Source organism: Patiria miniata, unplaced genomic scaffold (genome assembly GCF_015706575.1).
Source record: "Patiria miniata isolate m_02_andy unplaced genomic scaffold, ASM1570657v1 HiC_scaffold_5, whole genome shotgun sequence".
Taxonomy (NCBI): Eukaryota; Metazoa; Echinodermata; class Asteroidea; order Valvatida; family Asterinidae; genus Patiria; species Patiria miniata.
This window is the reverse complement of record NW_024037072.1, coordinates 3,819,797-3,844,613: the sequence shown is the minus strand read 5'-3', so window position 1 is coordinate 3,844,613 and position 24,817 is coordinate 3,819,797. Positions and strand designations below refer to the sequence as shown.

The window sequence follows — 24,817 nt, the reverse complement described above, 5'->3', positions numbered from 1 at the left end:
TTGAATTGAATTGTTGTGTCGATCCCCTATCCTGTACCGCGCTGCCACACGGCCATAACATTATGGTGGAAGATCCGGACCTGAAACCCCGCTGCACAACATGCTGAGGGACATGTGAGGGGCACAGAACCACTGGTGGGGATAGTCTTTATGGGTGCATACCTATGCTCCCCAATCCCCAATACCGATGTTCCCCGAAACCCTTACCCTATACCCAAACCCTAATCCTATAAGGATTTCGGAGAACATCGGTATTGGGAACATAGGTATTGGGGAACATCCGGGTAGACCCCGTCTTTATAGGTATATGTATTTGTATAATTTTGTTGTTTTAGTCTATCCCCCCGCGCAATTTTTAAAGATATCTATTCTGGTTCTGAAGACCTTGATCTCTTTTTGAGTAGATTTGATAGTTACGCAAAGTTACGTGATTATGTCAATAATACGAGATTATGTTAAAGTCCTATCATTAGGTTTACGCTTGTCAGGTCCTGCTGCATTGTGGTTTGCTGATTTGCCAGATAGCATAAAACAGACTATAAAACAGTCGTATAATAAGACTCATTGTCTCAAAGTACTATCTTGTAAGCTTAAGCCTGTATACTCTTAGCGATATCTCTTTTGTGAAATATTAATTGAATTGTTGCTACAGTTCCTTGTTCCCAATCATGGTGCTTCATATCATAATCTGTGTCAAGTTCTAGCAGAATGCATCCTTTTGGGAGCTTTTGTTTAATCAACGAGAGAGCTGGGCCATTCTCGAATCACACGAACACCGCAGTTTTTATTCAACTGAAAAAAAACCCACTTTGTTATTGCCTCCCAACTTAATTTGTTCCCCAAGTGATTATTAGCGAAACCAATTATTTTTCGTACCTCTTATCTGTCAAAATGTGGTTTAAGATATACAGGCTGACTTGCGGCCAAACAAACTGTCATTTTCACTTTCTAGGGGACTTACTGGGGGATCTACTGCGGTAAACCTCTGTTTTTGAGTCACCTTGGAGAAAAACACAAACAAAAATTTCTAGAGAAAACAAGCAACCGCTGGGGACGTCTTGTATGGGTGGAACTACACAAAAATTCAAAATAACTTTGGTAAAAACAAGTTATTGTGATAAACGCACAGCCATATAGCTTTAAATGGCTTTTGTATATCTTGGTATGTATCTGAGATGAAATTATATTACAAATGCAATATTCGGTTCGTGAGGAAATTTCTTATCTGTGTCTTGAATTTCAAGTATGACTTTTAAGTTTCAGTCTATTTTTGTGTAAGTTAGCGTTAGCTATTGTTTATTTATTTATTGATTGATTCATTCATTTTGGATACCTTTAGTTACTTTCCATTCACAAATTCTTACTTTCTTCACATGTCAACATTATCCTAAGTTATTTTTGGAATTTGTAATATTCGATAATAACTTTTATTTGATCATCTTTTTTTCTCACGCGATATGACACCAATAATGCTCAAGGCTTTGTCTTTATATTCCAATCTACATTTAAATCAATTGATGAAAATCAATTAGTGAAATATATATAGTCATTCTCTCTTTTTTTTAAAACTAGATTTGTTTGTCGGGATTTGTGGCCAGTCATCGGATGCCCAGCAGGTGCAAGGTTGATATCCCAGAAGGCGATTGGCTGAAGGTTTTGTCTTGGAAGTGACTGATTTATAGACGACTGTTTGATGACATTTTGGGTCATCTTACATCTTCGGTTCGCAATTTTGTTTTCTGCATGGAGCAGACATCGTCAATCCCCACAAAGTTTAACCAATCACATACTCCGCGACATGAATATTTATCACACTGTGGGGACCACACTAGGGTTCTCAGACTGTCGCAGTCTTGTTTTCCCTTAAATCAAAATTATCCCAACGATACACTTGGAGAACAAATTAAATAGTCGATGAAAAATTGGCATAGGTGGATATCTATAACGTTGCCATATACTGGGAAGCAAAAAGGGAGCCCTCTGTTAGCCTTGGTCAAGGCGCTAGTTGTTATTCATCCGGCCGTAGCGCAGTAAACGATATCCTGGCTAGCGCTATATGCATGAGTTGCATTAAAAATACAGCGCGAACAGCGACCTCAACTGATTTATGCAAATCAGTTGTCCGACTGATTTGCATAAAAATAGTGGCCGCGTGAGGTCGCTGTTCGCGCTGTATTTTTAATGCACTGCATGCATAGCGCTAGCGAGGATATCGCTTACCGTACCGCGCTGCGGCCGGATGAATAACAACTATACTAGCGCCTTGACCAAGGCTAGCCCCGTGTTGACTTTGTGCTGCTGCTAGCAACCTTCGGTCTAACTAGAGTAGAAACCGCGTCCTATACTGTACAAACGATGATCAGTATCAGGAGAAATGGGCGTCCGATAATTGCATCTGTTTGAGGTATTTTGTTTTATTGTTTCACTAATGCAGGTTTGAATCCGGTTGGAATAAGTTAAGACCATGATTCATGCGAGTGAAAGTTTCTCCGAGATTATTGGGATATTATGAATGCTTGATTATTTACGGTGGTGGGTACAGCTAGCCATGGAGGAATAGTACAGCTGAACTGCGTTCCATTGATATTGACGCAAATAGAAAATGCGAACACGTGAAGGACATCATGATTGGCATGTTTTGAGTGACATGAAACTGATTTTTCAGAAAGCTGTTTCAAAAATTATCACCTTGTTTACAAATGCAGGGCTGTGAGGCCCATGAAGGTCCTTATTTATATAAAAATGATTTTATAAAGCTGATTTTTATAAGTCTGATGCACTCCTTAATGCAGTCGTCCTCCAAGAATGAATATGAAGAGGAAGCTACCGACCCAACAAATAAAATATAATTTGAAGTCGTTTTTAAATGATACTTGAATGGCAAATTCCAAAATACCGAGGCAATGGGGACAGGAACAATGTCACACTTTGGAACCTAAATTTATAATGACCCAGCGAACCCTACACATTGGACGCAGCGTGCATGCACAGGGATGTATTTTATCAATAGCGCCTATACGGCACTATTCGTTCACTGAGTTCAGGAAATAAACATCGGTAAAAAAAAAAAAAACACCCAATGTTGTGTATGCATCATGAAGGAAAATGATCTCTGTGAAAGCTGAGCGCGTCTGTTGTATGACCTGGTTCATTTTAATTAATCAAGTATTTTTAGGAATGACTTCAAACGATTTGTTTATTTGTTGGGTAGTAGTTTGCTATTCAATATCACTCTTGGAAGGCGACTGCATTAAGGAGTGCATCAGAAGTATAAAATCACGGATGTCAGATGCAACAGTGACTGGCAAAACAAAGTGGATCTCAAATTTAGTGGCCCAGTATGGAGTAGGTTTTAGCGTACGGCAGTTGTAAATACGGTGTTTTCCACAAAAGCTGACTACTTTTTCTATAGCCCTATTGTGAAAACATGGCCCGGTGTGTCGAGCAGTTGCTGTATGAGTCATCACTTGTGTACCCAACTACTTGTATGTATTGTTAAGTGCTGTATGAGCTTATTCATGCGTGAATATTACAGGCAGCTTGCCGGTTTGTATTAAACTACATGTACTATATCATCGACCAATCTGCTACTAGTGGGTCGAGGTCACAAATAATACATAAAGGAAAAAATGTAAAATGCACTTCACGACTTTCTAAACTAGACCTGGAGTTATAATACAGTTGTGTGGATCATACCATGGAGGAATAATCATACACTCAGAATCGATTGTCGTGCTAAAGCGCCCGTATAGGGGCGAAATTTTGTACAGTAGTACAGTAATACAGTAGTATTAACACAGGAGCCAAAGTGATAAATGTGCCTAAAAATAAGAAGTGCCATTATCGAGTGCCACCCCGATTTTTTTGTTTTTATTTGTTATGTTTGTAGCATACAAAAGCTATTTACTTTTGATTGAGAAGCTGTTGAATCGGACGATGGAGACAGATTGTTAGGATTAGGCCGTGCCCGAAACGGGCTTGCAGAGCTACGGCTACGTCTATTGTCAGCGCGTCCCCGCGTATTTTCAATGGGCGCGGACCTAGACCTAGCTCTAGACTGTTGATTCGGATGCGGCCTAATTAATCAGTATGTTGCTTTATTGGAACTACACAATGCGAATTTTGTCGCAGGGTACAAAGGTCAAACCTGTACATTTGTATGGTGGCCTGGAAATGACATGTGGCTTTACACTTATTCTATATTAAACGTGTATGTGTTTGGATACTGCTAGAAGCCAGGTTTTATTATGAAATAATCACTTTGCAAATTTAAAATAATGTCCAGCCCGACGATAATTCAATACCCCCGCCCATATGTGGGTTGGAGGCGCACAACTGAGGGGACCTGGAATTAAATGAAAAGCACCTTTTTTTACGGAAAGTTGCCACAAAAAACCCAACTTTTTCTCGCAAAGAAAATATACGTAATTTGTCAGAAAAAGTTTTAATGAAGAGAATCGACAGAATATTTTGAATAGCATATCAAGTGCCGGGAGAATAACATCAGCTTTCGGTCCATTGATCACTAACATTGCTAAAGGCAAACAGAAAAGAATATTAACAGTTTGTTGGAAGAAAAAAAAGTTCATTGAAGAACATCGCCGGTTTATTTTGAATCAGTAACATAATTGTTTATGGGAAAGAACAAAGAAAGGAGTCGGTAGCTAGACTAAAGGCGTTCATATAATTAAAGGAAGGTCGAAACGTGAGAGTTGAGCGTTATTTTGAATTTCACTAAACTCATTTTGTTTTCATTCTATCAATACAGAGAGAATGAAACTCGCCAAAGTCTGTAAGATCCTCTTCCTTGGGCTGACTTTTGTCGTCATCGTGTTTATCGGTAAGCCCGGTTGGTTTATTCAGTGAAACGCTTTAAACAAATCTAGACTCATCATCTGCGTTAAATCATTGGCCAAGTTCGGGCAAGGACCATTAGTCGACTAGTGGTTGATTTGTGACGTACCTTACGCCTGCGCACTAATAGCAACGTGCGAACGTCTCTAGTCAACGCTGGTCAAAATGTCATCGCAAAATTTCTGGATCATGGCTCTCTGCTAGCGTTATAAATGCGCGCGGCTATAGGTTACCAGCGAAGCAACCAACCCCCATAGGCTGGTTCCAAATAGTCGACTAGCGTAGTCAACCACCGTCGACTAGACAGAGTTCGGGCAAACGTTAGTTAACCATTGGTCAACTATAGTCCTTGCGCGAACTTGGCCTAAGTTACTGCCAGCCAAGTCATTTAGTCACGACTTTCATCGGCTACGGCTTACCATCACAGATTCCTTGCGTAAGTACAGCTGCCCCCTCAAGGGCGAAAATACAAAAGTTCGCTGGGTTGACTCTTTCGCTGGTGAAATTACTCTTGTCAATGGAGGTTTGCGCAATAGAAACAGCGCAATTTGGGAATTGTATCTAAAATCTTTTCGTGCCATCAAAACGAAAATAGAGCAATACAGTAATTGACACTTAAGATGGAAAAATAAAAAAAAATCTTTTTTTTCATTCCTTTGGTCCCCTCTTCGATTTTGAGCGCAATGGCGGATTGTTTATGATCTTCTATTGACTTTAAAAGTTTAATTAGGCGCATCAAACGAAAACATTATTCCATTGGCTAAAAAAGTTAAACGGGAAAGTATATTTCTATGCGAATGGTAGTAATATCAATTTCTCAAAGTCTGGTATCGGATTGGAGGCTATTCATCAAATTTTGCTTAATACGCTGGCGGCCAAGGGCATATATTTGAAAGGTACCCCCCCCCCCCCCATTGCGTTTGGTATTTGCAACGTCTGGGAAAGTTTCAGGATTTGGGGGCATCACTGACCCATTTACGTCACTGCTTGTTCCTCTTAGTGAAATGAATAATGATTTCCAATCCATATACATTTGCAGGTTTTTCTCAAACTGTCCTCCCATTACTTCCAGAACACATGATATTTCGTGGTTGGAACTCCACGGAAAAAAACACTGGGGAGCAATTTGGCGCAGTTACTGATGACGTAGGCCTACCTTTCACGAACCACGGACCAGTGCCCGATTGCATCATCCGGAAGAAACCAGGCGTGGTTATGCTGACCACGGCAAATCTGGCCTTCGTGGATTTTGTTCTCAACATGCTCGCAAGCGTCAGAAAGGTTGGAGTATGCGTCGACACCACGGTCATCGCAGAGGATGGGATGGCTTACGACGAACTGCAGAAGTATACCAAAGGCGACCCAGCAGTGAACGTACTGAGGACCAGCTCTGGCGAAATGGACGCCATGGAGTCCAGACGGGGTAACGCTCAGTACTTCGGGATAATGAACAAACGCCAGGCGTATATTCTGTCTCTTCTGGAGCGGGGTCTGGAAGTTTTGTTTACCGACTCCGACACCTTTTGGTTCCGGGATCCTTTTCCCTACTTTGAAGGAAACTATGACATGTTCATTAGAGGCTCACGGCCGCATAACCAGACGCGAAGAATCAATGAAATTGAGTTCTGTGCTGGGTTCATATATCTGAAGCCGACTATTGCCACGGTCCAGTTTGTGAGGACCTGGGTGAAAGTCATGGAAGACTACAAGAAATGGGGATTGCTCTACCCGGATCAAACAGTCATGAACAATCTACTGAAAGATGATAAACCAGTGCATATGAATATTAAGATGCTAGACCCGGACCTGTTTCCGTGGGGAGCTGCGTTTTTCAACCCATCGTGGCAAAAACAAAACCATCCGACGGTGGTTATGCATGCCGCTAGTATTCGCGGACATCCCCTCAAATTGCAGAAGTTCAAAGAATTGGACATGTGGCTCGTGAATGTCAAAGATTTTGCGGGAGATTCTGACAGTTACGAAGAGCCGTTGCTTTTAGCGCTTTCTTGTGCCTTTTTCCTACTTTTCGTCATCATCTTACTTTCCATAAGGCGAGCTGGTTCTTGACATGGTTCTTGGTAACATTATATTCAACGATCGGACAATTAAAGTGTGTGCATGTAATCATGACTGCACCGGTAGCTTTTATGATGTCCATAATATTTTTATAAATTCCATCTGCATTGTTACGCATATGGCGGATTAAAGTTTTGAAAATGCAGGTTGATTAAACAAATCATTTCAAAGATGAAATTATTTTCGACAACAGTAGCAGCTGGATTCGTTTACACAGCTGAGCTTTCGTGTTTCGTGGGTCCTCCGACGGTCCTTAGCTGGGCCTACCGCATCCGACCCTTATACACTCTGAAATAAATCATGGGCCAAATTTGACCCGGCATCCGGGTACTATTGGGCGTGACACTTTTCTGGGCCGAATTGACACTTCTTCTAATTTTCCGGGTCATTTTGACCCAGAGAAGTGTCGTTTTGACCCGGAAAAGTATCATGACCAATAGAATCCGGATTTCGTGTCGAATCTCAGTGACTGGGGTCTTTTTAGAGTGTATTGGTGCATGGTCATACGAAATGTACCATTATTATATTGGTATATTGGTACAGAAAATGTAAGCAATCTACTTACTTTAGTCATTATTATGAATTACACAGAAATGTTGTAAATGTATATTTTGAAATGTTGTAAATGTTGCATGTATATTTTATATGATATGCGGTACCACAATTCGGAAGACCTTATAAAACGATCACCTTTCTTTGCCAACAGGCCGGTTGGCAATTTTTGACCAACCACGGGTTGGCAAACTACGGAGGTCAATGTTGCAAAAATAAAGAATTGTTATTAACGTTTAAAACATAATCATTAATTTTTTATCAATACAAAATAACCAGCAAACGCTGTCTTACGTAATAAAGGTGTTAATATGCATTTCTTGGTGTTAAAACCGTTGCCAACCACGGCTTAAATTTATGTCTTTTTGTGTGATGTAGCAGCCCATACAAAATGGCGCTCAAAGTACAAACGAAAGAAAGGTCTATAGAAACGCTATCGTTCACAGGAGGAAACAAATCGTAGAGAACAAAAGAAGTTGGCAACGTTAACAGATGTCGACCACCTGAAATGATGCACTAGTTTGAGATGGGATTTTCTGCCAACAGCAGTTTTTTTTTGCGTTGTGACGTCCCTAAAATGTGACATCCTCGGGGTGACGGGTGCATGCGGTGCCATGTCAGTGACATGGCATTGCATGCACCCTCATCCCAATGTTTTTGTAATGACTACATACAGGGGGTGCATACCTATGTTCACCGATGGTTTCCCAATCCCTATATGTTCCCCAACCCTATAACCCTAACCCTAAGGATTTTTGGGAACAAAGTATTGGGGAACATCGGGTAGACCCCCATACAGGCATGTCTTTAGGTATCATTGTACATGATCACAGAGTGGACTTGTCAGATTTACGATATACGTGGACATCACTTGACACAGTGACACCCTGTGCACAAACCGTATGAGACTGGTCTGAAAAATTCAAAGTGTTTAATGATTTGTTTCAGCTAGTGCTTCAGTATTTTCTCCGCTAAATTTGACTTATAGGATATGTTAATCGTTTTCTGATGGCTTAAAAATTAGTGATGTCCATTTATGGATTTAAATTACTTTTGTAAGATAATAAGTTTTCCCTTCTTTTCTTTCGGTTTTTTTTTTAATATAACGGCTGTCATCTTGATTTTTCGCCCAGCTGCGCCGTCCACACGCACGTTCACATATGGGCAACCCGAGAACACCGTTCGTGAGTCACTCGAGAACGGAGATTCGAATACGCCCAGTACATATCTCGGGTCTGTACGTCCAGAGATAATGATTTCCTTGTGCTGTTTAGAAGAAAGAAAAAAAATGATTCCGCCTGGGCTCGAACCAGGGACCTTACGCGTATAGGTGCACATGATAATCACCACACTACGGAATTTGTCGGATTTCGAAGTGTTAATATGCAATGGTCTTAGCTATACGTGACTGAAATGACGTCATTCTATACTGCCTGCGCTATATAGGGGATCATTTGATGCTTGGGGGCGCTTTATTTTAGGTACACCGACAAAAAGTCCCTCCCCGCGACACTATTTTTTGTCAGAGAATATTATAGGTCTGTTTAGCGTACAAAAAATAGTCAAAGAAAAGAGCTTTGTTTTAAAGAGTTTTGGAAAACTCCTCAAGTTGAAGCCAATTTGAATTACATTAATTAAAAAAAACTGGCTGTAAACCAACAAGATGACCTCGGCCTGCGGTTGGTTTAAGACCAGCAAATAAAGTGTCATAGACCCCAGTGCTAAATACGCCCACTTCCAAAATTCAGGAAAACTACTCAAAACTCTCCAAACATGGTGTTCAAGTTGAGAGACACACATAAAACTCAAAGTTTATTTCATCATCTTTTATTTTCAGCTTCTATTTTTTTTTTGGGGGGGGGGGGGGGAGAAACTTCCATCCAAAAATAGTCACCCCTAAAAGTAGTCCTCCCGCAGCCCGTCGCCATTAAAAACAATGATACCTGCGCCAAAAATAGAGCAAAATTATTGTGGGCCGAAGTTTCACAAATACGAGCTTGCAGTCCTCCTATACTGCAATCCACCCTTCTTTTTTTACAAACCCACAAGTTCATGGCCCACAAAATGCTTTAAGCCGAGGAATGTGATATGGCATATTATAAGCATTGGCCTGTACCCCCCTACAATGGCCTGAAACCAAACCCCGTTTGATTTGAGAGCGATGGGTGCGAGCAGTCCTCCACACAGCCTGTACACATCCATGTATACAAATTGTAAAGCATCCCAAGAGGGCGCTATTGTCGGGTGTTTCATACATAAGTAGGAATTATATTTTTGAAAGGCGTTCAGTTTGCATCGCGAATCCCACATTATCAAAATTCCCACCTGTGCTCAGCCTCTAGCCATAGGGGAAGGCAAAAGATGGCGCGGTTCGTTTGAAAAAGTGTACGTTACGAATACGATTTTTGATTGCAAAATCGGTGTGTTTTCCAAGGAATTTCAACAGGTTAAAAAAAGAGGTAGGTTTTCGGAGAGAATGTTGCAACTTGATGCCACTTCAGCGGTTGTGTACAAACATGACAAAGTCTAGGGTAGTCCGACTTACATGACTTAACTAGGATTCTACGACTAGTAGTACGGATCGAAGAAAATTTTCTGTGCCACTTTTTTGTTCATATAAAAAATTAGCCCCACTAGTGTGGCCGTCGGTATGCTGCGCTGAACCTAAGCGCAGCATACCGACGGCCACACTAGTGGGGCTAATAAAAAATATCGTCTCAATCAGTAGCCTTGACCAAGGCTATCACTTGTTCCCATACGAACTTGTTCCCGCTACCGCACACCGCGCGCGCCGCGACACAATCACTAGTTGTACTATACCGTTAGCCTCGACGACCCTTGCGTGTGCTTTGTGTGCATGTACGTACGCCCCACACACACTTCCGCAAACAGCCGTACGTACAGCAAGTCGAGGCGGAAGATAGCCTTGACGCAACCGTGGCGAATTCTTATGTGTTTCTTTATAGTTTCGACCGAAATCGGCCGAAAATTTCTGATGCGCATATATTACACGATATCCAATCAAAGCCCGTAAACTTTGACCCGCGATATACATATTCATGACCCGCAAATTACTGTATACACCGCGTACATGTATGTTCACTCAAACCATTTCTCCAGTTTTATTACAAACAAATAAAATATGCCGCTATATGAGTGAACAATTGTTCAAAATGATATATTTCCAATGTATTGCGAATTGGACAGTTCAAGACCGTCCGCCGACATTTTGTCGGTGCAACAGCGCACATTATCACGCCGCTACCTGCCCGTGCTATTCTGCCGGACAGCGAATGTAGGGAATAGGTCAACTCGGACCCAGGTCAAATTGTACCCATTTAATCGAATGCAGGTTAACTCGTATCTATAAGCACCCGTATGAATTAAGTGCAAGAAACGAGCTATTGACTTTGGGATGGAAATATACGAAACTGTCAGGTACATGGTGAAAAAAAAAACTCTCCCTGAATTCGTACCATGTGCAACATACATGTACATCTCATACGTACGACACATGTATTTTAACGCGTACGTATGAATCGTATGTCGTACCTACGACATACGTACGATATGTAAGTCGTAGATGTAAATCGTACGAGATACCAGTCGTTCTCACAAGATATGTTGTATGTACGACATAATCGACAAACAAGTCGAACATACGAGTTACAATTCACATTTTGTACACACGAGATATTAAGTCATACTTATATATACGACTTTGTCGTATGCGACATATATCGTACCCTGTCGACTCGACTTATGCACGACATATATGTTGTACCGGCACCTGTCGACATTATGTCATATGTTTGATATGTCATACCCTGTCGACATAAATGTCGTAACCTGTCGATGATATTAGTCGTACCCTGTCGAAATATGTCGTACCCTGTCGATATATTAGTCGTACATACGACATATAACTTATAAGTTGTTCATACAAGTTAAAATCAGTCTTACAGAATAAGTTTGCTGAAGGAGAGATACCCCTCCCCCCAAAAAAAGTCAGCAGTAGATACATACTCAATAGTGTGAGCGCTTTTTTGGCCGCTGAACGTGAAAGCGCAGCGTGTCTCACTGCATGGCGCCAGCCGGGCCGGTGCCTACAGTGGACGGCCCCAACGTGGCCTCTGTGCATGGTGACATCGTTTTTGCCGGCGTGCAGTTTTGTACCGTTTGCCGTTTTTTGAAGGTCTAATTTTTCATCCTTTTCATTTCATTTTCGACCCAAACTATGTGTAACTTTATAAATATTATTCTACTATTATTTAAGATTTTAAGGGGGTGTTTTACAATAATTATTGTTACCACAGGCCGTCTGGTTTATAAACCTTTGGTCGTATTATGCAATTTAATAAATATTCATATTTTTGTCAGCCGTTATCCAATGAGAGAAGACTATTTACCATAACGCGAACTAATTATATTCAGCATACACGGTTGCGTCAAGGCTATCTTCTGCCTCGACTTACTGTACGGCTGTTTGTGGAAGTGAGTGTGGGGCGTACATACATACATGCACACAAAGCACACGCAAGGGTCGTTGGGGCTAACGGTATAGTACAACATTGTGTTGCTGCGCGCGCCGTGTGCGGTAGCGGGAACAAGCTCATATGGGAACAAGCTGATAGCCTTGGTCAAGGCTACTCAATCAGTGGCGTAGCCAGGAATTTTTCAGTGGGGGGCGCTGGGAGAGGGGGGGGCTGGAACATTTCATGGGGGGGGGGGGGGGCGTCATGTAGATCAATGATAATTCTTTTAGAAACACAAAATCTCAGTGGGGGGGGGGGGGGGCGACAACGCCCCCCCCCCATTAATTTTCAATGGCTATACCGGTACAATGGAAGAAGGAATAGATTACAGCATTCAAGATTACCCCTAGAACTATGCCTGGGGCTCTGCACGGAGCCCCATAATTATGTCATGATGTAGTTCACTAGTTCTACTTCTAGTAGGGGTAAGGCAAACAAAAATAGTTCTGCTTCCAGTTTCTCTACCTAGTCTCACTCAGCACCCCGAATGCACATCTATCCTTTTGAACTATCAAAGCTCTTCAATCATGAGGCCTATAGGAATTCAAAATCTCTTAAAAAGTCTTTTAAATTTGCAACGTTATATTGCAGTTCTGTAACTCTAACGTTTAAAAGCGGGTTATGGCTTCCGCAAAAATAGCCATTGCAATAAAAGACACTACCAAAACCCCCAAATAAAAACAATTATTTATTTGCAGTTTTTCTTAAAATAAAAGACAATGGCTTCATCTAACCTCTCGGAGGTCATCACGTTGATTGAGGATCGGAAAGTCCTCCAAGCTACACAGGAGATCAGCAGATGTCTGGAAGATCAGTCCAGCGCCAAGAAACTGACGCAGTATGGAGAGACAATACAAGAGATGAAACAGATTGAGACGGAACAGAAAGAGACATTGAAAGACATCATCCGAGGTAAATATGTTTTAGAAACATCCAGGGAAGATTTTAATCCAATTTGGAGTTGTCAGTAGAATGGGGGGCGGACAAGTCGACCGTTGAGACAACTCGACTCGGGACAAGTCGACCGTTGAGACAACTCGACCGTTGAGACAACTCGACCGTATGTGCGATAAATGGAAAGACAAGTCGACCATTGAGACAAGTCGCCTCGCATGATTTGGGCCTAGTTTCGGCCTTTCGGGAATAGTACCGGGGATTTTGACGGCGGCTGATCGCCGTTTGGGAGTGATGACACACGACTTTTTTGTTGTTGCATATAACCATGGAGCTATAACAGAGCCGATATAGCGCAGCGTGATTGTCCGTACCCGTGCACATCGTTGTTTTTTTTCAAGGCCACGTGCACGCATCCCCGGTCAACGTGGCCGTACCGTGCACGGTGGCATCGTTTTTGCCGGGCCTGTGCGCCCTTTTGCCGGTCAACTTGTCCGTACCGTGCACGGTGACATCGTTTTTGCCAGCCCTGTGCGCCCACTTATCTCATCCCCGGTAGGTCAACGTGGCCGTACCGTGCACGGTGACATCGTTTGTGCCGGGCCTGTGCGCCCATTTGCCGCGCCGGTCGACGTGCCCGCATGCCGGGCCCGGCCCAGTCCTTGCGGGCGGGCGGGGCGCACCGGCCCCACGCGACGCCCTCTGTACATCGAGTATGCCCGCGCCGCACCCGTGATCGGTCTTGCCACAGATTTGTGCAACTTTTTCTGCTCCACGGGTATTCATTTCCATTAAGTCGAGCAGTCTCAACGGTCGAGGTGTCCCGAGTCGAGTTGTCTCAACGGTCGACCTGTCTCAACGGTCGAGTTGTCTCAACGGTCGACTTGTCCCGAGTCGAGTTGTCTCAACGGTCGACTTGTCTGACATTCAGTAGAATGATGCAAATTCCAGTAAGATGTCTGCACTAGTAAGGAGGAGGTCTTGGGTCTGAGCCCCACCCGTGTAGTTTGTGAATTTTTTTCTCACAATCACTTGGGACACACTTAAGTATACAGGCATAACCCAATAGTGGTAGGTTGTCAATGATTACAATTACGTGGGTACACCGTACATACTGACAAGAGACACAACCAAAGCTCTGAACCGCTGTTTCGTACATGCATGGTTATGTTTATCAAGTTTATCCAAACAAAAATAGATGAGCTCTGTCAAATTATGTAGTGTAAGTGCATTCAAAGCTAGAGAAGGAATTTGGCACAGTGCATGTAGCATGCAACAATCATTTGTGCAAGTTCATTTTGTCTGAACAGTTTTTGTGTTTAAATTTGTTTTCTCGACATCATTATTGCAACTTCAGGATGGATTAAAAGGGAAATTGTTACAGGAGCAATAATTAATAATTTTGAACCAAACATAATCGTACCTTTTGTTGTCAAATTTGCCCCAACAATACAACTAATGAACCACAATACCAAAACCCATGTGCCACCACTGTTTTAGTATTTCCGTTTGAGTGAATTATTTGTAAATGATGACCATTCTTCTTCATTTTGTAATAGGATACTTGGAGATGAAGGACCAAAAAGCAGCCTGCGTGTCGCGTGACCAATCCCAAGATGCAATGTCTCCCGAGATAGCCGAGGTCCAAAGCGACAAAGCCAAGAGCCGAGAGAAACTCATCTCGTTCCAACAGGAGGTTCAATATCCTTAAACATACCAGCTCATATTAAAATCGATTATATTGATGGGCAGAGCAGAGCGTCTGAAATGTCGAGTTTCCCAACGATTCTTCTCAGAACTAGGATCAGAACCACATAAAATCACAAAAGAGATTTCTTGTAACATGGTGCAGCTGCAAGCAACTCTTTATCGATGCTTCTTACAGTGTTTGTGTGGTTACGAGGCTTCACCTCGCCCGCTACACCTCGCCTGCTTCGCGGTTGATCAACCCGCAAGTTGTGAACGATAACTCATGACAACTCATGAAAACACAGACATACACACACCCAGTCATGTTTTACTATACTCATGAGGACCTGCCCTTTTCTTCTTTTGTTCCCTTTTCTTTGTACCCTAACTTTTTCTCGTCAGCTCCCATTAGGTTATTACACAAAATCTTCTCGAGGACTAGTGCCCAGGTCCTCGGGCAGCGTCGGCCCCGTTGTTATCTCACCCACCCCATTGTCCCAAGTCCTCAGTCATATAGGATAACATGTACACCTTTTTTTAACGTTACATACCTAGTGTGGACATTCCTTTGTTTTCGTGCAGTTAAGAAAAACCTGTGAAAAAAAACTCCTTTTACTCACACTGTGAAAACTCTTTCAATCCAAATTTGTTACTATGATTCCCTTGAGTGTTTCTCTTCATTTTGCAACGGATAAACCTATCCCCTTAAAGCCTCTTAACCTGTTTTCCAGAGAGGGGGAAACCTTGTGTGGACGTGGGCAAGTCCACACAATGTCGCTGCTACCTGGTTTATGTGGACATCTTTTGTTCGGAAGTCCACACAGTGAATGTAATGCTTGTACACACCTTTAGCACTTTCGGTGATATGCCGTAGGCTGGTACGATCTTTGGAAGATTTGAATTATATTTTTTGACCCAACCTCTCATGTTGCTGGAAACAATTATTTCTGGACTACAGGTTCTGTACAACTTTTTGTCCGGTTCATGTTTTTGTTAAATGCTTGAAGCCAATATTATAGAACTGTTTCAATTTAATTATAGACGAGAGTAAGTAAAACTTTACTGGATGCCAAGAAAGATTGTGTTTCTGTTGCAAAATTATCCATACATATTGTGTACCTATTTCTCGTCAAAATTAACATAAGCATAAATGTAGGCCATCTTGAATGATTTGTCTTAACTATAGTCATGTACAGCTGTCCAGAGGGAGTTGGATCACTTGGCAGATCTGCAAGTGAAACTAGAGACTCACCGGGGTAGTGTTAAGGAACAGACAACCGAAGTCCTCCCTAAAACCAGGTTAGTCTCCGCCCCCCCCCCCTCACAGTCAAGAGTTTCAGTACTGAAACATCCCTTTATAGTTTATTAGACAAGTTTAATTAAAGTTGCGTTCTCCGTACTCTTCAACAAACTCGATTTTGGGTTGTTTTTTTTTTAAATGATAAATGTTCAACTTGTATGTTTTCTTCCAACCAAAACCCCCTCTTCACCTTTATTGGATGTCTGCAACCTCTGAAAACAAGGTTTGTTTTGGGGGACAAACAGATCTGCTTTGCGAGCAGACTGGATCCCGGTCTGTATATTATCGATACTGATTGTGGGGCGGGAACCAGCCTACCCCGCAAGAACGGAATGATTGTCTGGCCACAAAAACATTCGAAATTGTAAAGTAATAATTCGATCACTAGACGTAGGCCGTTTTTCTTTGGGCGATGTCTCATTCAAAAGTGAATACTTTTTGTATTGCTTGAAAAATAGCAATTTACACAAAAAAATTCGTTTTTTGGGATGAAACTCGAAAATAGCACAGGGAACACAACTTTTCTCACTTGGTAGTTTTTGCATTGTAAAATGTCGTATCGGTGAATATTTTACAACACAGGTTTGAAGAAAGGTTGGGTAGAACAAAAAACTGGGTTTCTAGTCGGGAATCTCAAATCACTGGAAACTTAATTTTTCAACATGCACGTAAGGTGACTAGAATTGCCTTAGAGGTTTTGTTGCTTGTTCCTGGAGTCTTGTGGTTTTAATAATTCGGTCAGTTTCTTGTTTAACACTGCTGAGGGAATAACTTGCCTCGTGGAACTCTGTGCACAAACAGGTTTGCTCACGTGTGGCATGGAATATACACTGCTACTGTGCTACATTTAATTTTGTCTGATTGCGCACAACCGTGCCTCATCTTTGCTGGGGTTCACAATTGGGATTGTGTTAAAATGTCTGTCATATCCCTCATTCTCTTTGTCCTTTTTGGACAGTGGATCGCCTGAATGCTTTGAATAAACGTATTTTCACATGGTATATGTGTACAATGTGTCACTTTTAGTTAATAGGTGAGGATCTTGAAGCCACACATTTTGGAATGCAGGAACAAAGTTGTTTGTGGTTCCTCCCTATTCCTGAAGAAAAAAAATACAAAACAAAACAAAAAATACCCTTCAGATATGAATATGTTGTTTTATCTTCAAGTTAACTTGTATCCTCGACTCTGATTGGTTGATCCATGGCAACAACAGTGTGATATTATACTGTATTGCATGGTCCATATCGCACCCTGCGTATTGCGCTATTCCAAGATGCGAGCAACATTCCAGCTGCATGCTTTAAACTGCTGAAATGTTCGTGTAAAGCGTGCTTGTTCCAACTGTACTGCGTGTTCAAGTTTGCTTGAAGATGAATTTGTTATTCGGGACGACTAAAAATATGTGTATGAAGTGCAATCGATTTTTTTTTCATTTTGCGTTTTATCCAGGTATAATGTGAGCCTGTACCAAGCTGCGACAAAGCTGACCTGGGATTTCAACAGTGAACCGGAGGAAGTCAAAGGCTGTATCCTTTTGTGGTGTAGCCATGTTTGTCTGCCTAGCCATTTGCGTGCAAAACTTTGGGTTTTTTTCAAATATTTAATGTTCCTTTTTTTTTTTTTAAAGGGCAGTGGAGCAATGATGTTTTTAGATGTCATATTCTAATGAATGAATCTACATTCGTTTGTATATATATTTTTCATATACATAGATACTTTTTCTAAACACATCGGATTTTCCAAACACATCAAGCAATTTGAAAATTGAAATTTCAGAGTTAGAAGTTGGCCATTTGTGTGCAAGACTGGTTTTTTTTCCAAATATTGAATGTTCCTTCTTTTGTTTTAAAGGCAGTGGAGCAATGATGTTTTTAGATGTCATATTCTAATGAATGAATCTACATTTGTGTGTGTAGATATTTTTTATATACATGGATACTTTTTCTAAACACATCAGATTTTTTAAACACATCGAGCGATTTGAAAATTGAAACTTTGGAGTTAGAAGTTTATGGAACGCCAAAGAGGCATTTAATGTGATCATCGAATCGGTGATGGACTTTTGCAATCGGTGATGCATATTCACGATCGGTGATGGGCTTTCGCGATCGGTGATGGACTTTTACTGGTGATGCATATTCACGATCGGTGATGGACTTTCGCGATCGGTGATGGACTTTTACTGGTGATGCATATTCACGATCGGTGATGGACTTTCGCAATCGGTGATGGACTTTTACTGGTGATGCTTATTCACGATCGGTGATGGACTTTCGCAATCGGTGATGGACTTTTACTGGTGATGCATATTAACGATCGGTGATGGACTTTCGCAATCGGTGATGGACTTTTACTCAACGACTGGTCATCGCAGCTTTGATCACCGATCGCGAAAGACCATCACCGATCGCGAAAGTCCATCACCGATTAAATGCCGCTTTTGGCGAAACAGGAACGCCAAAGAGGCATTTAATGTGATCACCGAAACGGTGATGGACTTTCGCGACCGTCGCATCTGTGTGTTGCGTCGTAATCATTTGCACGTATTATACTTATCTATGTTCCTTGCTCTGGAGCAATTTAAATTTAATTGCAAATGCGCAGAGCCTTTATTTTGCTCTTCTGTTTTTTTAATACCTTTCGCGAAAATATGATAAATTTTACTTCCGCGTAACCGATGTAATTTTCGAACCATGGTGTGTGTGTTTGATAAGAATTAAATTTAGAATTTAATCATTTTTAAGATTAGAAAATATTATCATTGTTTTTTCAAATAGCAATGATTCGATGTGTACATTTATGTAATGCAGCATGGTACTCAATCTGCTAAGACCACTGTGGGAAATAGAGCTAGCTTTATGGTTTGTGCCAGCCATGTCTTCTTTGGCAATCAATCACCTTGTCCCTTTAGCCCTCGCAACAACACGTGCTTCAGGTCTCCACTTACCAGCTACCATTTTTTTTTGCAGTCGTGGAATTGGGGCACGATCGAGGTCAATCGTTTTTACATGGGGGCTCACAAATTGGGTGTTCCACATGCAAACGCGTTCCATGCACCAACTGACGTTCAGCAAAATAATGGAATCCTTTTCAATTTTAAGAACATATACCTTTACATCATGTACATGATGTATAGGCTACAACGGTCTACAATCGAGCCGCAACTTCCGAGATCTTTTCGAGCTTGTCTTAAGTGGCCTTGTCAATTGTATAGTGCACAAACAGAACAGACATTCGCTATTTAACCCAATTGGTTACATTATTCTTTAACTAATGAATAATAACTTATTCACCGGTGTGCACAGTCTTTTTAAACATCGGAGTTATCAAAGGAAAATATTGAATAATGTATAAATAAAAACACACTAAAATTTTCCAATAGGAGTACAACCGCAACAGTTACCTATGTACCGATAACCTAAACAAAGCTTAGTCTGCCCATGACGCCGGCAGCCTCCGTCGCCCAGAAATCACAGCATATTTAAGTTGAAGAAAGTGGGTTTTTTTTTTTGGGGGGGGGGGGGTGGCTGGGATATTTTCACCCACTTACTTTGATAATATAAAAAAAACACTCTGCACCGATAGCAAAAGTCCATGCAAGGTTGATCACCGATCGTGAAAGACCATCACCCATGGGCGTCACAAGGGGGGGAGCACGGGAGCGCTCCCCCCCCCCCCCGGAAAAGCCCCCCCCCCCCCAAAAAAAAAAAAAAAAAAAAAAAAAGATGGGGGAAGAAGACAGAAAAAGGGGCGCGAAGTAATATTGTTTGAAAAATGCCCACCCTCGAAAAATGATAAATCGTGAATATGCTGGAAAAATCCAGGTATTTCGGGGAGAAAAATGTTTTGCCCCTCTGCAAAAAAATTCTGGCGACGCACAAATCACGGTGTTTTATAGCCACATTGCCAATGATAGGGAAAACCGGTCGACTTATCAATTGTTATGGTTATATTAATAACGGCAACACCAAACCGTAGTGGGCAACAGCGGAGACTCAAAGCCACGACATACACAATATGCTTGACAATAAATGAAATACATGAACATGAGATATGTGGCAATAATAACAACAAATGTAAATCATACTTGAATTACAAAAAATAACTTCCCACGTCATAGCCTCGTGACACTTGAGAGCGCTACGGCAAGTATCAAATTAGAAAAACAAGGGATTGAATGGTTTCATTTGCCCCATAAATATGAGGAGCAGGCTGTCTGTATCCTAAAAATTGCGAACATTTTAATCCTTGTAATGGATATAGTCTCTTGAAACCTTGGAGCACTATAACTGGCGGATGTAAGGGGTGGTGGTGGAAAACATTTGCAAGGAAAGTTCCTCTGTGTACTGTCCATCATGTGCTCGCTTAAGTGTGCTTAAGTGACCAGAGGCCCCACATATCTATACCAAGATTGGCTATTAGATGGATTTATGATGATGATGATGATGATGTGATTGCATTCCTGTGCCCCTGGATGCCTGCTCAGACCCCTCAATAACCCCACCATATATGCTGTCTCCAATGACCCACACATCAATCATCATATTATGCAAAAACCTTTTATCACGTATTGGTAAAAAAAATACTCGGACTCAAATTTAAGGACATGAGAAACACATTGCTGAGATGATTGGTAAAGCTAATAGAAAATTATTCATGTTCAGGAAACTGAAAGAAACTGGTTTTACTCTAAGAACTTGTTACCCTATGTTAGACCAGTCCTAGCAAACGCATCGCCGGTTTGGCACTCAAGCATTACACTCAAACAGACCAATCTAATTTAGTCGATCCAAAAGAGTTTGCTGTATTACTCTATCTCTGGATCACCTTTATGATAGAAGAACCACTATGTGTACAAACTTTGCTCTAGGTGCTTTTAAATCAGGCAAATTTAATGAGTGGTTTCCTCAATCAAAAAGTTGGCACACTATGAATCTTAGATCGAGTAGAACACTCAAGGAGTATCCCAGTTCATCCAAGAGATTTCGAAATAGCCCAGACTTTTCAATAGTTCAACATAGGATTTTCAAATGTATACAATTTTAATTGCTATTATCCGAGTGTATATGTTTTTGAGAATAATGGATTGTTGTGCATTTTGTATGTGTTTCGATTTCTCGTGAAATGTGTTTATTTTTAATTTATTTTAATTTTTACTGTAAATCACTGTGCAATTCAGCGTCTGAGCTGCTTGATGGTGATAATCAACCCAAATAATAATAATGTTAATAATAATATTGATAAAAAATAATAACTTATAATAACCCATAATTGGCTATTTGGGGAACATTCCCATAAACTAGTGCACACATTTTCCCCCCAAATTTAATGACCCGTAACTCCAATTTTACCTTAATTCGCCGGGTAATTTTTACTAATTCGACCACGAGCAATCGAGTCTATTTGCGACGATAATATTTTGCCTCTAAATGTGTGACGCTAAAGTGTCTCCCGAAGGGTATAGGCCTATTATAAAACAAATCATTCTGTTCATGCCACATTCACAGAGGAGTGTTTTATTCCGGATACCTGTGATATGGCATATACCGTTTGAATTGTTAATTGTTATGGTTATGTTAAAGGGAATATACATCATTTGCTTTTGCTGTAATTTTCAGAAATGGATGGCATTGGGGGGTTGGATATATATTGCAAATATAGTTACACTGACTTTTTTGAGGTTTTGGGTTCGAAAATGCTATAAACCAAGAAAAACGATCATTTTCCTGTAGTCTGGTTCCCTGACTCCATATAAGAAGAAACAGAGCAATTTACATACATTGGGGAATTGTAAGGTTAGGGAACCAGTCTAGCTGGCTCGTGCCCGTTCATAGGTTTGTAATCGATTGCAAACAAGTGCGATGGTCAATTGGGGCCAGTATTTGAAAAAAAAGCCAGTTGTTTCCAACGCTGATCGGCCGATCAGCGTTGGAAATTGATACAAAAATACCACTTTTCTTGAAAATGACAGTATACCAGGTGCCACAATTTTACAGGATGCTTTACACTGTCATTCACTAACAGTCCAGCAAGGTATTTCAAAATGATTTGGTAGTTGTATTTTTTGATGTTTGCAAATGTTGTATTTTCCCTGTAATATGGGCAACACCAAAGGCCCAAATCCACAGCGGCATACACTAACTGCAAACATTTCACGGACATTACAAAAAATGGAGTTCGTAAGTGAGAACGGACATATTATAAAACATATAACCGTATTAACACAATTTAGGGGCAACACCAGGCCCGACCAGTAGTGGGCAACACAAGAAACTCAAAGCCACGGCATACACAATATGCTTGACAATAAATGAAATACATGTAGGCCTATATGAAAATGAGATATATGTGGCAATAAATGACAACAAATGCAAATTAAACTTGAATAACAAAAAATAGCTTCCCACAGATGTACATTCAGTCAGGAAAACATCATAGCCTCGTGACACACTGAGATCGCTACGGCAAGTATCAAATTAGCCTAACAAAATAGAAAAACAATGGATTGAATGGTTCCATTTGCCCCATAAATATGAGGAGCAGGCTGTCTGTATCCTAAACATTGCGAACATTTTAATCCTTGTAATTTGTATAGTCTCTTGAAACCTTGGAGCACTATAACTGGCGGATGTAAGGGGTGGTGGTGGAAAAACATTTGCAAGGAAAGTTCCTCTGTGTACTGTCCATCATGTGCTCGCTTAAGTGTGCTTAAGTGACCAGAGGGCCCCACATATCTATACCAAGATTGGCTATTAGATGGATTTATGATGATGATGATGATGATGTGATTGCATTCCTGTGGCCCCTGGATGCCTGGTCAGGCCCCCCAATAACCCCGCCATATGCTGTCTCCGATGGCCCACCCATCAATCATCAGGTGCAAAAAACTTTTTACCATTTATTGGATAAAAACAAATCATTGTGTTTATGCCACATCCACAGAGGAGTGTTTTTATTCCGGATACCATCGATTGGGCATTTACCGGTTGCAATATGGGCAGCACCAAAGCTCAAAGCCACAGCGGCATACACCAACAACAAACATTTTACGCACATTAATTTTTAAAAAATGCAGTTCACATATGAGAAAGACACTTTCAAACACAAAAACACCGTAAACAAATATCACTGTTAGGGGCAACACGAGAAACCCTAAGTCACAGCGGCATGCAAGTTCAATAACTGATGCACTTTGGCGATCGATGATGGATTTTGCAATCGGTGATGGGTCGTTGATCATCGGTCGCAAAAGTCCATCACCGATTGCAAAAGTCCATCACCGATTGCAAAGTTGATCACCGATTGCGAAAGTCCATCACCGATCGTGAATATGCATCACCAGTAAAAGTCCATCACCGATTGCGAAAGTTCATCACCGATCGTGAAAATGCATCACCAGTAAAAGTCCATCACCGATCGCGTAAGTCCATCACCGATCGTGAATATGCATCACCAGTGAAAGTCCATCACCGATCGCGAAAGTCCATCACCGATCGCGAAAGTCCATCACCGATCGTGAATATGCATCACCAGTGAAAGTCCATCACCGATTGCGAAAGTCCATCACCGATCGTGAATATGCATCACCAGTAAAAGTCCATCACCGATCGCGAAAGTCCATCACCGATCGTGAATATGCATCACCAGTAAAAGTCCATCACCGATCGCGAAAGTCCATCACCGATCGTGAATATGCATCACCAGTAAAAGTCCATCACCGATCGCGAAAGTCCATCACCGATCGTGAATATGCATCACCGATTGCAAAAGTGTATCACCGATTCGATGATCACATTAAATGCCTCTTTGGCGTTCCATAGAAGTTGGCCATTTTTTGTGCAAGACTTTGTTTTTTTTCCAAATATTGAATGTTCCTTCTTTTTTTTTTAAAGGCAGTGAGTGGAGCAATGATGTTTTTAGATGTCATATTCTAATGAATGTATCTACATTCGTGTGTATATATATTTTTTATATACATAGATACTTTTTCTAAACACATCGGATTTTCTAAGCACATCGAGTGATTTGAAAATTAAAACTTCGGACTCGGAGCTAGAAGAGAAACTATCAACCGACATATCTTGGATATCCCAGGACTTTTCAGTCAATTCCTCAAAAAGAAAATAATCCAACATGAAATTTATTATGTTTGAGGTTTTTTTAAGTGAATTCCTTGACTTAATGTAACCAGACATCTCGACTTCCAAGGACGTCAGACCGTTTTCTCTGGATAGCCGCCAGAACTCCAAATTCTTCATCACCAACTATCTGTGGGACCTTATTGAATCCACAACGGCATAAAAACAAAAAAGGCTTAAGAGTGGCTTTTGTCAACTTTAGACGCCACTTTTTAAAAAGCTGGTCCCTTTTTGAAATTCTCTTAATTCTGTATCTTATGAAGGAAAACCAGAAAAAAAGTTTTCAGTTGTAAATATCCTCTTTTTTAGACGGCCGTGTATATAAAATGTCAAGATAGCCTGAAACTAGATAATAAAATTATCTGGATAGATGTTTCTGCTTTGTGACCCATTTTGCCTGTTGTTTCACTAGTATCTTAAGTAGAGAATGACAACATTTTGTGATAACTCTTAAGTCACTTGTAGCGCCCGAAACCACCTCAGCACTCTATGGTTTTATTGATTGTTCAATGAATAAACACAATGTAATACAATGTAGTACAAGTGCTAATGGGTAAAACTGGAATCAAGCCAATTAGCAATTTTTGACTGCTGTGATGTGGGATATGACATGAAAACAAACAGCAGTATTAAAACACAACAATCATGACAATCGAACGTCAACTCACATGCATGTCGCATGTCGATCGTCTGCTAGTTCGCTGTTCCCACTCATGTGTGAAAACATGGTGAAAATAGCGTGAGTACCAACGATACAAGCGTTTCACACTGTACGT

General features: G+C 41.1%; 2 protein-coding genes across 5 annotated transcripts; both read left to right on the top strand.

Moving 5' to 3' along the window:
- The first annotated feature begins 2,203 nt into the window (after positions 1–2,203).
- On the top strand, positions 2,204–7,824 carry LOC119740505 (UDP-D-xylose:L-fucose alpha-1,3-D-xylosyltransferase-like). 3 transcript variants are annotated; one of them, XM_038215831.1, is made up of 3 exons: positions 2,204–2,404; positions 4,769–4,840; positions 5,894–7,824. In XM_038215831.1, exons 2-3 carry the CDS (start codon positions 4,774–4,776, stop codon positions 6,919–6,921), a joined length of 1,095 nt encoding a protein of 364 aa, XP_038071759.1. In that variant the 5' UTR covers positions 2,204–2,404; positions 4,769–4,773; the 3' UTR covers positions 6,922–7,824. The 3 variants fall into 3 exon arrangements, with proteins under 3 accessions (XP_038071759.1, XP_038071761.1, XP_038071760.1); XM_038215832.1 differs by having other exon boundaries at positions 2,205–2,404; positions 5,927–7,824; XM_038215833.1 differs by lacking the exon at positions 4,769–4,840 and having other exon boundaries at positions 5,927–7,824.
- Positions 7,825–9,746: 1,922 nt separating this feature from the next.
- LOC119740504 (kinetochore protein spc24-like) lies at positions 9,747–24,432 on the top strand. Of its 2 annotated transcripts, none has more exons than XM_038215830.1 (6): positions 9,747–9,867; positions 12,716–12,929; positions 14,471–14,612; positions 15,795–15,899; positions 17,353–17,429; positions 24,095–24,432. In XM_038215830.1, exons 2-6 carry the CDS (start codon positions 12,737–12,739, stop codon positions 24,202–24,204), a joined length of 627 nt encoding a protein of 208 aa, XP_038071758.1. In that variant the 5' UTR covers positions 9,747–9,867; positions 12,716–12,736; the 3' UTR covers positions 24,205–24,432. The 2 variants fall into 2 exon arrangements, with proteins under 2 accessions (XP_038071758.1, XP_038071757.1); XM_038215829.1 differs by having other exon boundaries at positions 9,748–9,941.
- The last annotated feature ends 385 nt before the right edge of the window (positions 24,433–24,817 follow it).